At 40.4% G+C, this 15301-nt stretch overlaps 3 protein-coding genes across 9 annotated transcripts; all 3 read right to left on the reverse strand.

Moving 5' to 3' along the window:
• Positions 1 to 1140: 1140 nt before the first annotated feature.
• Positions 1141 to 4823, reverse strand: TAF15B (TBP-associated factor 15B). Of its 7 annotated transcripts, none has more exons than XR_016302078.1 (8): positions 4549 to 4823; positions 4309 to 4453; positions 3469 to 4150; positions 3035 to 3185; positions 2856 to 2931; positions 2210 to 2414; positions 2035 to 2057; positions 1141 to 1766 (listed from the first exon to the last, which is right to left on the reverse strand). XR_016302078.1 is itself a non-coding variant. In XM_089630848.1 (6 exons), exons 1-6 carry the CDS (start codon positions 4745 to 4747, stop codon positions 2309 to 2311), a joined length of 1359 nt encoding a protein of 452 aa, XP_089486974.1. In that variant the 5' UTR covers positions 4748 to 4823; the 3' UTR covers positions 1805 to 2308. The 7 variants fall into 7 exon arrangements, 1 of the variants encoding a protein (XP_089486974.1); XR_016302079.1 differs by having other exon boundaries at positions 1141 to 1525; positions 2035 to 2092; XR_016302077.1 differs by having other exon boundaries at positions 2035 to 2092.
• A 2671-nt stretch (positions 4824 to 7494) lies between these two features.
• On the reverse strand, positions 7495 to 9517 carry LOC149381663 (O-Glycosyl hydrolases family 17 protein). The gene is made up of 3 exons (XM_089630424.1): positions 8964 to 9517; positions 8223 to 8885; positions 7495 to 8148 (listed from the first exon to the last, which is right to left on the reverse strand). The coding sequence occupies exons 1-3, from the start codon at positions 9335 to 9337 to the stop codon at positions 7722 to 7724; spliced, it is 1464 nt and encodes a 487-aa protein (XP_089486550.1). The 5' UTR covers positions 9338 to 9517; the 3' UTR covers positions 7495 to 7721.
• Positions 9518 to 9805: 288 nt separating this feature from the next.
• On the reverse strand, positions 9806 to 11643 carry LOC149381664 (Ribosomal protein S4 (RPS4A) family protein). Its single transcript, XM_089630425.1, has 5 exons — positions 11579 to 11643; positions 11424 to 11501; positions 11159 to 11339; positions 10970 to 11067; positions 9806 to 10590 (listed from the first exon to the last, which is right to left on the reverse strand). Exons 1-5 carry the CDS (start codon positions 11579 to 11581, stop codon positions 10156 to 10158), a joined length of 795 nt encoding a protein of 264 aa, XP_089486551.1. The 5' UTR covers positions 11582 to 11643; the 3' UTR covers positions 9806 to 10155.
• Between the last annotated feature and the right edge of the window lie 3658 nt (positions 11644 to 15301).

Raw genomic sequence — 15301 nt, forward strand, 5'->3', positions numbered from 1 at the left:
CTTATCCTTGTCATTAAAGTCCTCTGAGACTGCACGGGTGAAGAGCCCGTCGAGAATCAATAGCGGCTGCGAATATTCTTGGCCGAGAAGTCCCCAAACCGGGGCTTGAAGTGGATCACGAATTATATTGCACATGAATGGATCGAAGGTCGCCTTCAATTTGCCAAATGTCCAACTCCAAATGCCTATTAGTTATCAACTCCCAAATAGGAATTTCTAGTCGCATTCTTGCGTTCTCTTCTAAGATATAATACTAATAATGAATCTACAAAAACTCGAAAGTTACACGGACACCCAGACAGCTAACTTCACTCATTAACAACCATTTTTTTTTTCTCTCGCCACCGAGGGGGGGAGTATTTGATTTTTAGTATATGCCCCGTGACACACTTTGGGTTCCTAGCGACTCACACTTGCCGACTCACCATGGATTGGCTAACGTACTCGATATCTTTAAAGCCCATTTTTCACCTACTTAGCCAACGCTTTTTTCAAGGACTCGCCATAACCATTCCAGCAAAACAGTATATATTAAGGGTTCTCGGGAGCCTAAATACACTCATTAGTCATTATGTATGAAGGGATGGCGTGGACCTTCACGGGCATTTCCAATCGTGTGGGATGTAAGTTTGAATGGTTGTGCTTAACATAGAATTTTCAATCTCGTGATGAATACTGGAGAGTAAAACAGCAATTACTTTTTCAGGTAAATTGAATGTTTTACCATGTAAATACAACCCGTTATAACTAAAACATTAGCCTCTTCTTTTCGCTGATATTTATTTCGCTCAGTTAGCCAATAAAAGCAATTTTCCTTCAAAAATAAAATAACCACCTAGTTTAATGTTAAACGGATCAAGCGAGAAAACATCCGGACATAATAAACTTTCCTCATAAACGTTGAAAAGGAAAGGATGAGCAAATGCCCCACTGAATTCTAACGGCTTTGAATCGAGAAAAGGTAGTCGTTTTCCAATTAAAAATTCACTCTTATTATAAGCCAATAGATATAGTTTGAGCTCTCTTCATTTCATTTTCCAATACCTTTCAATTTGCCGTTTGCACTAGTTCAAGCAATGTGTTTTTCTAATAATATTTACAGCAAAAAATGCATTGAAGATATATTGTAAAAATAAAAATAAAGATTTGGGTTTATTTATGCTAAAGCAGGAGTAGTACAACCATTCCATCGCCATCTAAAACTAACCACCTCACAAATCAGACTGAGCAAACAAAATACATAAAGTGGAAGAAGACCTAAATAAGTTTCAACTCCTTGCATCCTTCGGAGACTAAGAGCATTCCTCGAATCCAAAACCATGAAACCCCTTACCGCGGAGAGACAGCATCTTAATTGGGCAACAAACTTGAATAAAAACACCCATAACTTCTTTACTTTCTTACATCAAAAGGCCCAAACGAGCACAAAAAAAAAACTATCGCACGGCGAATTCCTGATTCCCTATTACACTACTTACCTCTCACTGTTTACATACCATCACTTGCTCTTTTATATCTCCAACAGCTGAGTTTATAGCAGATGTTAGGAAAATACATATACTCGTTTTTTTTCTTGTTCTTTAACCACTATTTTTTATCACATTCCATGCCACCTCTAACCTATATTTGTTAACATTTCTTCACAGATGACATCGATAGGCAAAAGGAGGCATGAAATGAACGACAATGCCAGTTCAAAAATGGGAAGAAAAAAAATCGGCGTATTCGCTGAAAAAATGTCACTGCTCAGTATTACTTTTTCATATCTAACAAAAAAAGAAACAGAAAATATAAGAGAAATGCCTAACAAATAACAAGGAAATTTTTTTAGGATAGAGTACATGATTAGAAAAAACAAAACAAATGAATTACAATCCTATGCATGCATCAAAATTTTATAAGCTAATCATGCATCAAAGAAACATGTCTAGATGTGCTGGTCTCAGATGCAAGCAAAACAGAGTGAAGTCTCTAATTAACACTCGAAACTATAGTAAGAAAAAAAAAGGATAGTCAAGGAGGAGCAACACTCACCTGAAAATATCAACCTAGCTTATCTGCAAAAGCATTTTGGAGGTTATCCACTTTGCCTCTATAAAAAACATTCACACGATAAAATCAATCCCCTGCCCTATGAATCGAAACCCCTCCAGGTACGCAGGTAATTAAAGAGCAGAGAGGTTTACTAAGAGGCAAGTGAACAACCTACCTCTTATAATATCTCCACTTCTTGAACCCTCGAACAAAATATATTAAAATTTGCTCAGATCATAGATCTCTCTCATTACATAAAACACTTGTTTCGCAATCAGTAGGGACGAGAGCGATTTCCACCGTGCTGGTGCCTATCAGGTCCCCCATCTCTATAATTATCTCTGCGCCTGTCTCCGCCCCCATATCCGCCTCTACCACCACTGTCGGTACACAGAAATTGGTCAATTGTACAAACAGGATAAGCTTTTTTGAAATATAATTAAAAGCTAAATTCAAGAATGGAAAAAAAAAACGTTTTTTCAAACAATACAAATTTTCAGAAGTGTGACTTCTCTAGCAATTGCGAAAGGAACACAAAAAAAAAATAATAATAAAAAATAAAAAAATAATGCACTGGGCTTAAGAGGATCTACATTAGCTTCTAAAAGCTCACAACTAGCTCATTAGAAAGCACCTTGCTGTCGATTCGACAGACATAATGATATCCAAAATATGCCATTATTGCAAATTAGAGAGTGCCGAAAAAATAACAGAGACAGCACAGACACACACAACCACAAGCAAACAATATTTTAAAACAGGCTCAACTTAAAATCTAAAATCCAACAACTTTGGTCTTATGCGAAATTTTAGATTAATACCCATGATCGAACGCAGGCTTTGGAGCCGACCTCTCCGCCATAGTGACACTTATCTTGAATCCTCTCAACTCAAAGTCTGAAAGAATACGAAGCATGAATTATCAATCTAAAACACAAACAAATTTATGGAGTGCTCGGCAAGATATCAAGATAAAAGTCATGCTTGTAATTGTATATACCATTGTAAAAACCGCCTGCAGAATGTGCTGCAGATGGATCTTCATATGACAAAGCCGCGTCTCCTTTGTTCTTTCCCGACTCATCTGTGTATATCTTGATGTTCCATGGCCACTGATCCTTGTAACCACGTTTCTGCTTGATTCTTCCCACCTAAAATTTGATTCACATAAAAAATGAATCACCAGAGAAATTTGTTTCTTTAAACTTTTAACTCACATTAAAGATGGCACCGGTTCTACTTTTTCTTTAAAAAAAAATCACAAGAGGATACGACTGAACTAAAACAGTTATTTTAAGACAATTCGTTTCTGTCCTATTGTCATCTTGCGCCCAAAAATTACACTATCCAAGATAAAAATAAAAATAAAAAAGAGATGGCACATGCAAATGAACTCCATAAAGCTGCAAGAGTTGAAAAAGATTATTGATTTACTTGTCCAATGCCTCCGAAAAGCTCCTGAAGTTCTTCGACCGTGACATCCGGCGGCAAATTCGAGATGTATATTCTAGAGTTGTCGCAAGTGTCTCCACAAGTGTCGTCACACTGCTTCACTTTCGCCGCCGGCTCCGCAGGTGCCTCCGAACTATACCCACCTCGATTACCAGAGCTATACCCACCGCCGCCACCTCGGCTTCCACTTCTCCCACCACCAGCATCCCCACCATAGCCACCCGCAGGACCACCATAAGACGGAGGGTAAGCCGCGGGCCCGCCAGTGTAGCTCGTCGGAGGAGGCACCGCGTCCGTTCCATAGCTGGCATTCCCTCCGTAGCTATTGAAGGGAGGCGGATTATTCCCGCCGCCATACGACGGGGCTGCAGGCGGTGGAGCCTGGCCGTAACCTCCTTCGTCTCTGCCTTGACCACCGTAAGACCCGCCTCTGCTTCCCCCGCCTCCTCTGCTATCGTAATTACCACTTCTACCCCCATCATAGCCACCGCCCTTATTACCCCCTTCATAGCTCCCGCTTCGCCCACTATCGTAATTTCCACCTCTCCCTCCTCGGTTCCCACCATATCCACCGCGGTCACCTCCTCCGCCACCACCTCCAGAAGGAGACGGAGCACCACACTTATTACACTCGACTCTTCTCGCGAAATTCACGTTTCCACAGCTACATCCAAATAATAGCCAGCTTTTCACTATCGGAATCTAATGAACCGGTAAAGATGTTTAAAGAAGCACTGATTTCCAGCGTAAATATCCAATCTTTCAATGGCAATACAGTGGAATTACATCCGAATTGAGTAAAGGTTTTAGTTTAGGACTGACCTAGGGTTAGGGCAAACCCAATCGCCATCTCTGCCGCTTCCGCCGCGGCCGCCTCTTCCTCCGCCGCCCCTGCCCCCACGATCTGCTTGATATCCTCCGCCTCCGCCTCCACCGCCACCACGATCTCCTTGATATCCGCCACCACCTGAAAGTTAGCACAGTAAGTAAAGATACAAAAGAAGAAGAAGAAAGAGAATCATATCTTGGACATGTAAACCGAAGAAAGAATGGAACGCGAACCTCGTCCTCCGCCGCCACCTCCATATCCTCCGCCGCCTCGGCCTCCTCCTCCGCCGCGGCCCCCGCCGCCATAACCACCGTCGCCGCCTTTCCCTCCGTATCCTCCACCTCCATAACCTCCGCCTCCGTATCCTCCGCCGCTCGCTCCGTAAGGTGGAGGAGCGCCGTCACCGGCGTCTTGACCGTACATCCCTGCCATGATCTAGGGTTTCAGAAGAAAGGCAGAGAGAGGAGAGAGAAAGGGTAAGATATTCCCAGGCTAGAGAAAAGTCCGTTTATATGGGATCTATTATTTAGTTTTTTGGAATTTTCATTTTTGTCCTTAGCTTCTATTTCTTTCCCTTTAGCTTTTTTATTTTATTTTTGTAACGTTTTTTTTTATATATATATAATGTAAAAACCCTTTAGCTGAAATTGAGTTTTACTTTTGAGCGTTGCTATTTGGCCCGATTCACGATTATGGACGATACACTCACGTGTTGACACGTGGCAGTTCGTTGCCACGTGTCAACACGTGAGTGGATCGTCCACTAATCGTGAATCGGGCCAACAATCAATTCCCTTTATTTTTATTGACAATGTGTTGCTGTTAGGGGTGTCAATTCGGGTTACGTGTCGTGCGACTCATTTATTAATCGTGTCTAGGAGCAAAATCCAAACACGACCCACTATTTTTTTGTCAAACCCAGACCCAACTCACTAAGACTCATTTATTAATCGTGTCTCAATGGACCATGTAACCTACGAACCCACTTAGACCCACAGACTCATTTAGACCACTAAACTCATTTGAACACTCGAATCGATTTAGTCCCTTAGACATGTTTACTTCAAAATATTGAAATTCTCTAAATCAAATTAAATAACAAATTAGTCAAAAGAAGTAATTAATAAAAATACTCCATATAATCAACTAAGCCACCAACATAATATTTTTACTACAAAAGAGAAGTTCAAACACAATACATTGGGTCATTATGAGTTTTTATCGTGTTTACTCATTAACAACCCATTTAATATTCGTGTCTAATTGGGTCTCAATGGGTTGTCATGTTCGTGTCGTGCTCACTCGTTATTTAATCGTGTTCGACACGGATGGACCCAGATCCATTTTAGGTCGACCCAAACTCATTTACACTGTGTCGTAACCGTGTCGTGTCTCGTGTACGGCCCCAAATTGCCACCCCTAGTTGTTGTTTACTCACTCTATTTTTTGAAGATCATCTTCCACCAAAAAAACTCTAGAAGGCAGTTTTTTTTACTTTAAATTACAATTTATATCATATCAAACAGTATTTTATCTTCAACTATCTACTCCATTATTAACATAAAAAAATATATATACTTCATAACTATATTATTTTAATTATTTAAAAATATTTCTATTTATTACACTACGACCCATATTTATTTAACTTGTATACTTTTCATCCAATAATGTTATATTTAAAAAAAAAATGAATAAGCACACATTATATTTAGTTAGTTGGTTCAAAATTTAAAAAGTACATCATACAAAAATGCAATTTTGAAATAAATTAATACAATTACACACAAAATATATAATTATAATAAGTATTGTGGTTGATTTGTAATTAATTTAATAAAATCTCACTTTAAAATGGAGTGAAATAAATAGGAAAACTTCATATTTGGAGTTTCATTATTCTCTCACTTCCATGATAAAGTGGGAAATGAAGTTGGATTACAGCAATTTTAACTCCATTTTGTCACATAGTTTGAGATGCTCTTAATCGAGAAAGAAATTATACTTCCTAATCACTGAAACTACCTAGAGTAAAGGTGAGTATTTTTAACTGGTTAAAATTAATTGATTAGTCAATTTATATTTTGATCGGTTAATATTGATCGATCGATTAATTTTAATCGTTCATTTTGGTCTAAATTAATCAAGCGCTTAAAATATTGACCGCCAAGTAAAATAAAATATTGAAACTAATGATTAATTAGTTAAATTTTCTTTAAAAATCATGGTTATTAGTTATGTCTTTGACCCTTTTTAAAAATTAACAGTTAGCCGTTAACCGTATAAAATTATTAAACTTGTAACCGGTTAAATATTTTTTTCCACCTTTAATCAAGAGATTATAACTACAAATTTAATGAAAATACTTTCACAATTGATTCATTGATCTTGATCCGGCCGGATCAATAATAACTTATAAAAGCTGTATTGATAATTGTCGAATTTTGACGAGTTCAAACAATAAAGACTTGCAACCAATTAAGTACACAAATTGCTTTTGTAAAAAATACATTAGCATCATGAAAAGCATTTTTAAGCGATCAAGATCAAAATACTACAAAGAAGACTGCTCTGCCTGGAACATATTTTAACCAGACCGCCTCCAACTACCGAATACTCGCAAGCTCATATGGATCACGCGAACACGAATTAGGTTTTGATAAATTATCATGAAGAATGCAATATGAAACCATCTTGGGACAATGATTAGTGGGTAACAACATGATTTACAAAGAAAATCAACATTATATTTACAAACATTTCATTATTATACTATAAGTCTATAACTACAGAATGTAAACATTTACATTATAACTAGTAAACATTTAAATAATATATGAGGGCAATTTAGTTCTTTTTAAAGTTTTTGTTTTAAGAAAGTTACATATTCTTTTTTTTTTTAAGCTTACCTTTTTATATACCGGATACTTTTAACTTTTCTCACTACTTTACGTATGAAAATTGACCTTTTGTCTTGAATATTGAAACAAACGCTTAAGAAAAAAAATACCAAAACTAAAGCTCATTAAATCAGCGTAGGATTATAGATACTGTTGTTTCAATCTGTAAGATATTTTGATTTATTTACTTTCATTACATTTTTTTTTTTTGGCTCAGAGAAAAGGATTTACTTTCATTACATATGATTTCGCTCTTGAATAGATTTACGTTGCGAGATGTATCATGAAGCCGATCATTCAAGTTTAGCTATGGCCAAAGAAATACAAGTTTGTAACTTTGTAGTAACTAAAATGACACAGCTACTTCAAGAAGATAAATGAATATATCTTCCCCAGGGAAGAAAAAAAATCTCCAAAAACCCCATTTTCCATTAAACTAAAGACTCAGCCATAACCGGGGTAATTTAAAAAAAAAAAAAAATAATAGTAGAAGAACTAGACTAACTTCATATAGCCACCAAAGTAGCTACCACAACTACAAAACCCATGATCAGCACATTCGTAGCCGCAAAGAGCGGGCGAGGCGCTCCAGAAGCCCCGAGGCCGATCGTGAACCTGCATCGGTCCCCAGACGGATCGACGGTGGTGATCAACCCAAGCCCCCCGAAATCACAACTGCCCGGGCTCTGCCCTCGCTCCTGGTAATACCTGTTGAACGCGTACGACACGTTCCCGGGCCAACTCACATTCGAACACGACCCCCCGGGCCCCAGCGCCGTACAGTCCGCCCCCAAACAAGCCTCCTTCGCCGCCGCCGCCGCCGATCCGCCGGAAAATCCCCCGCCATTGTCGTTGGCGACGCACCACCTCGCCGGAAGATACTCCACTCCCCGAGCGCTCTCGGGGCTCCTCAAACCCCGCCCGAGGTCAAGCCTGTCGCTCGTGTAATTAATTAATAAACCCGAGCCGATTAACATAGTGACCGATTTTGTTCGTTCCGAATTTACCTGTATTTGGCCTGGCCGTCGAAGGTGAATATTCCCCAGTGCCTCTCGAACCCTCCCGAGTTGATCCCTCGGCGATCCTCGTCCAATAGGCTGAGAATGTAGGTCTCCAATGGCGGGGATTTGGGGTCTCGGAGGCGTTTCACGAGGCCGAGGGCGAAAGACTCGGCCAACTCCGAGGTGGCATCGGGGGACCCGTCCGTGGGCCAGCCGGTCTGGCCCACGACGATTTCGGTGCCCGGGAAGCCCAGCCCCGAGAGAGCCGAGGCGAGCGTCGCGTGGATTGCGTCGAAGCTGCTCCGGTACTTTTTCTTCCCGTCTCGCAGTGGCTTCGCCGCCTCGGCAAAGAGAGCAAAGTCGAGGGACGAGTTTCTTCTGCGAAGAGCGTGGAACGGGGAGATCGTGGCGAAGAACGGGGATCGGTGGGCGGTGAGGAATCTGAGCAGCTCGGCGACCGTGGCGTTGATGTCTGACCGGAAACGGCCCTTCGAGGGGGCGGCGGCGGAGAGGAAAGCGTCGGAGCTGCAAGGCACCACCACCTTGACTTTCCCGTCCAGCTTGGCTCTTCTCAGGGCCGCCTGAACGTTCCTGGCGGCTCCGACGACGTACGGAAAAAACCGCTCGCCGTGGCTCAGGAGAAACGCTTCGTCTCCCACGGCCACGTATCTGAAATGAGAATTCAAATCCAGCGATTAAGAGAGAGAGAAACCCCGAGTTGGGTAAACAGAGAAGGAAAGTGCTGACTGGATGTTGAGGGCGGAGATGTAGCGAGTGACGTTGTCGTGGACCCAGGAGTGGGCGGCTTTGCGGGAGGAGTTGAGTGGTCGGAGCATGGAGTTGGGGACGCCGACGGTGACGGCGAGGTGGGACCCGGAGAGGGCTCGGAGGACGACGGGGTCGGAGCCGGAGAGTCTCACTCTGCTCAAGTTGTTGGACTTCAGGAGTTCAACCACCGTCTCCGCCGCCAGCGGCTGTGACGCCTCCGTTCCCCAGTACACTCCGGGCATCGTCGCCGCCGCGGCCGTGAAGGAGGAGAGAGAGAGGAGGGCGGCGACGAGGATGGGAAGCTCCGTCGCCATTTGGCGGAGAGAGGAGTGACACGTGGAACAAAGACACATCTCGGTTCCTCCTCTGTTTGTGTGTTAGTTCTTGCTCATTAATGACTGACTGCTCACACCCCTGGATTCGTTCTTCTCTCTCTCTCTCTCTCTCTCTACTATCTATTGGGCTTTTGAAGAACGGAGATCAGGCCCAATGTTGATTGAATTGAAACGGTCGCAACCCTATTGGGAAGTTCCACGAATCCAGTTTTCAGATATCTCTTAAATACTTCATTTTAGATTATTAAAAATAACAACAAAAATGAAATAATCTATGATATTTTTACCGCTTTTAATGTTATTTTTTTAAAAATTACAGTTAAACTCTTTGCCATGTCAACACTTTCCCTGGCATCAATCACTCATTTCTAGTGCAAACCAACCAATTGTGTATTGGTTTGTTCTGAACCAAAAAACATTATTCGTTACCCAAATACGATATCAGAAGATATGCAACTAACAGTAAAATATCCAGAACAAGGTGAAAAAAAAAAAAGTTAAATCATAAACACTGATTTTCTTAACTTGATCACATATCTGAACCAGATCCAGTGATGAATACAGATGAGTAAACAAGAATCATTTCCCCAGGGTGAGTATGAAAAATAAAACACACTCACTTGTTTCGCAAAAAATTGTTTGATGATCCAATACAAATCTCCAGAAAGAGCACATTCCAGGAAGAATAAGAAGAAAAAAAATAAAAAAAAATAAGAGCAAAGACCTAAAACCCTCATGTAAGAATAAAGCTCAATAACCGCTAAGCGAATCGCAATCTACTCGGGAACTATAAATAAGAAAAAGAAAAAGAAGAATACTCCTTTTTGCGTTATTCATCAAGCGGAAGCGGCTTGAGAGGCGGCGAGTCTCTTCTTGGCCTCCTCGAGGATGGTCAACTTGATGCCCTTGCCCTTGGGGAGGGTGATCCATGGCTTCGAGCCCTTTCCGATGGTGAACACATTGCAGAGACGGGTCGCAAACTCGTGGCCCAGAGAGTCCTGAATGTGAACCGTCTCGAACGTTCCCTTGTGCTTTTCCCTGTTCTTGATGATCCCGACTCGGCCTCTGTTCCTTCCTCCGGTCACCATGACCACGTTCCCCACGTCAAACTTGATGAAGTCGACGATCTTGTTCGACTCGATGTCGAGCTTGATCGTGTCGTTGGCCTTGATCAACGGGTCCGGGTATCTGATGGTTCGACCGTCGTTCGTGTTCAGGAACGGGATTCCCTTTTGCCCGAGCTGGACTGACTTTACCTTGCAGAGCTTGATCTGCAAGTATCATTATAATGGAGAAAATATTTACAAAGAAATGAGCTCATCGAAATAATTCAACTAAATAAAAAACTTGATAAGTACGCAGGAATGTTGAAAAGATACACAGAAATGTGATTACCTAAATAAATATTGAAATTAGCTTCTCTAAAATTAACAAGTTGACATAACAAAAAAAACAAATTATTTTTTATTTCCGATTAAAAAAATGAGTCTTTATCATAATTCTCACTTTTGTACCATATTCACATAGCATTAGTCTCTCAACCAAGTACAACAATTCAATATTCCCAGAAATTTTATACCAAACACACACCATTATACACAACACACAATAAGATTATGACCAAGAACTCAAACGAATTCCAGTACCAACCTTAGCTTCCTCGTCCTTGATAGAGTGGAGACGGAAACGGCCCTTGGTGTCGTAAAGCAGACGAAAGTTCTCGTTGGTCTTGGGGATCGAAACAACATCTTCAAAAACAACACACAAAATTGAGACAAATTCAAAATACAGGAAAACCCTAGCCAGAGAATAACGAGCATGGCAAGGAGAGAGTCGTACCCATGAATCCAGCGGGATAGGTCTTGTCGGTCCTGACCTTGCCGTCGACCATGACGTGGCGCTGCATAAGGATAGCTTGGACCTCACGGTAGTTGAGCGCGTAATTCAGTCTGTTTCTCAGTATCAGAATCAGAGGCAAGCACTCTCTGGACTTGTGTGGCCCGGACGATGGCTTCGGGGCCTACAACGCCAAAAAACGAAACGAAAATCGGTTCCGAATTCTCAATCAAACAGCCTAAAAGACGATCTAGAGGATGAGACTTACGAAAACGCCGCCGAGTTTATCGAGCATCCAGTGCCTCGGGGCATTGAGCCTCTTGAGATGCTTCTTCAACCCTCGAGCCTGTATAATTCGAGTGTAACAGTGTATTAGATATCGTAGTAGCAGAGTGATCGGAGAAGATAATAAAATGGACGTACCATGTTGCGGTGATGGCGAGGCTTGAGCGGCTAGGGGAGCGAATTAGGTTAATATTTCCGATATGCACTCGTCGCTCCACATTTATATTTGTTTGGGCTTTCAAAATATTTCGGGCTTTCGGATTGGGCTGTATAGAGATGTCGTTTTTTTTTTTTAGAAAAGGACGGCATACACACCTAATGTTTACGAATGGTTACACTAATATTATTATTATATACTCATTGTTTAAAAATTGTGAGAAAAAATACTCAATATCATTGTTTTGTTTTTCAAGTTACAATTTTATAACTAAAATTGAATGGTGATACACGTGTCGCCATCTTATAATTTTGAAAAATTTAAACAATATCGTGGGGCCGGCGAATGAGGCCGAGATCCGAGCAGCGATTCGAGACAAGTACGACATTCGAGTCGATGGTGACGCAACCGGGAAGAAGAAGGCGATTGTCGATGCGGCAATCATTCGAGACGCGAAGACTCGTCTTTGCGATTCGAGGCATACCTTGCGGTCATGGTTCGACATCGACTACAAGAGCAGCGTACAGGTGGCGCGGTCGATGAAACCGAGGACCGTTAAGCTCGACAACGAATGGGAGACGCTGATACAATGATATACGAGCAATGAGTTTAAGGTAATCAAATCATTTACATTAAATATGTGTTTACCCTTTTATTAAACGATTTGTTATTTACGTGTACGTTTACTTATATTACAGGCCATACAAGCGAAGAACAAGGCGAATCGCGCGAAGAAGAAGACGAAGGCTCGACATGGGACGATTGGGTTCTCGACCCACCGCATGAAAAACGTAAGTTTTATGTTTATATGATACATCAAATCGTTAAAATTATCTGACACTTGAAGTTTTGTTTACATGCAGAAGAGCGCCGAGACATGCGCTTTCGAGAGCTTGTTTGCGAACTACAAGCGCCAACATCAGTCCGACAAGTCCGAATGGCTGACTCCTGAAGCCTCCGCACGTTATGTAAGTTTACATTTATTTTGTCTTATTTTTCAATTAATATATACTAACTAGTTAATTATATCAGGATCGACTGGTCGATAGGTTCAACACGTTGCGAGCGGAGGCTGAGCAACAAGGAGCGGACGTTGATATTTCCTTCATAGAGTAGCAGGCGATCCGCGATATTATGGGTTCGCGGACTGATCACTTGACCGGCGTCAGACGTTTGGTGCCACAGGGAGCACGGATGGCGGCTGAAATCGCTGAAGTCTACGGTTCGGAGGCTGGGACGTCGCAACCAGGATATATCTCGCAGGAGGTGTTGACATCGACCCTCGCCGCGTTCGCCGAGGCAATACAGAGTCAGGTTCCCGACCTCAACCTTAGCTCGTTCATGCCCCAATTTCCGCAGAGTTCGCAGCAGGCTCCGTCATCCCACAGCCAGCAGACTCCGACGGCCGGCGTCCACACTCCGACGGGCGGTCAGCAGAGGACTCCCGACGCTAGCCAGCAGACGACGTCCGGCGGGCCAAGTTAGTCTACTGATCAGCACATTGTTCCGCCGCAGCTTGTAGAGTCTCAGCGCCAGCCGAAGAGCGTTTCACGTCGAGGATGGGGAAAACGAACGGCGGGACGACAAAGCAAACGTCGCGACTAGTGTTTTATTAGATATTTTGTATATAGTAGATTATTATTTACATATTTCTCGATAACCAAAAACGTACGTAACCGGATTTTATATATTTGTTGATTTGGATAATATAATTTGGTTTTTATTTGATTTTTCATTTTAGAATTTCATAAACAAAAAACCATAAAAAATTAATAATTAACGACGAAAAAAATTAAAAAAAAAATAATTAGCGACGAAAAAGTCGTCGCTAATTATTAAAACACTGGAGGTATTAGCGACGGAAAAGTCGTCGCTAATTATCTTTCACAAAATAAAATAAAAAAAATTTGTTACACCATTTAGGGACGAAATTATCGTCGTTAATCTCGTCGGTAAATATTTAACGACGAATAAATCGTCGCTAAATATATTTAGGCACGGACATTTAGCGACGATAATAATCGTCGCTAAATATATTTAGCGACGATTAATGGGTTATTACCGACGAAAAAAATCGTCGGTAATTATTGTATTTGTTGTAGTGAATACCATTAGAGTTATTAAAACATTCAAAGAATTCCATATTTATTCATGCATATTTAATACCAAAACATCAAAAGTCACGAGACTTGTGAGATGGGTTCGAACGGATGAGATCGATTATGTCGGCGCGTTAATTTTTTTTTTTAAGGCAGCTTTGCTGCAGTGGGGATTGAACTCACGACCTCCACACATGAGGTGACGTGGAATTACCACTAGACTATCCTAGGTACCACGTCGGCGCGTTAATTTAATCTGCATTGTTTTTTATTTTTATAATATGCATTTACATAAAGGTTTATAAACAACCGTAAATATTTGTTTTAAATGTTTGTGTTGTTGGTTCGGTACTCCTTTTTTTATGTGTTTGTGTTAATATTTACGTTGCTATTAACAAGTTTATAAAATAATATCACAACTTTATTGGTATTGATTCGGAATATTTTTTTACAAACGCAATATAAACACACACACATATATACACACACACACACACATATATATATATATATATATATATATATATATATATATATATTAACAGGTATCACCTTACAAACCAATAAAATGAGCTACCAATTTATCATCTATTTGTTTGTAAGATGATAAATATTTTTTGTTTCATAAATCTCACAAAACGTAAGCATACATGTTGTCAAGTGATAAAACGTGCACAAGACACGAGAACCAATCCCACGAGAAACTCGTACTATTTCAAACTAAATATAGCTATAAAATTATTTAAATTATTATTTAAAAAATGGTAAAAAAATAAAGGGTTTATGAGGTTTTATTCAAAACAGAATTAAAATGAAAATAGCGAGTAAATATGGTTTGAAATATGATAATAAGAGGTAGGGGACGCAACTTCAGCGAGATCTTAATTTGGATAAATATAGTCTAATTCTCTCTTGAATATCCCTTAATCTATCTCGTGTAGAAACGAGTTTAATTGTTTGACGAACTTACGCATCTCAGTGTGGATCCCATTAAAACAAACAATTGCATTTGCTACGAAGATTCGGGCAACTACACAAATCTCCTAGTCCATGTCTGGATTTTAAGTCGGAATGTTAAAGAATGAGTTGAACGCACTCCAATATCACCTCTCGATGTATAAATGGGTCTAGAGGTTCACTACCCATTTATCTACTCCAAGCAATGATATTAATCACCCCAATTCTCCATTGAACACCACAAATAAAACCAACATTAAGCATAATCCTAAATTGATCTACCAATCGAATCAGATCACCCAACTACATTGCACCCCTTCTAAATGCTTAGTTCATCATTACTTTAATTCAACAAAACAATATATAAATAAATAAAAATATCAAAGCAATAAGAAATGGAGACATCACAATATATACCAATCAATAACAAAATCCAAAATCTAAATTCAAATCAATAATCTCAAATGGTATAAATCAAAAACAATATAAAATTGTCATAGATCAACTAACAAGAGTCAATTAAAATATAAATGGAAATAATTAGAGTTCAAATAATACCTACAACATCCAATAACATCCCTTGAAATAACATCTAAGTAAACAACCACCAAAGCCCAACAAGGGTCTACAACTCTTATTGAATCACTC

Source organism: Urtica dioica, chromosome 11 (assembly GCF_054948205.1).
Source record: "Urtica dioica subsp. dioica isolate 48M chromosome 11, U.dioica_male_clone48M_v1_H2, whole genome shotgun sequence".
In the NCBI taxonomy this organism is placed as follows: Eukaryota; Viridiplantae; Streptophyta; class Magnoliopsida; order Rosales; family Urticaceae; genus Urtica; species Urtica dioica.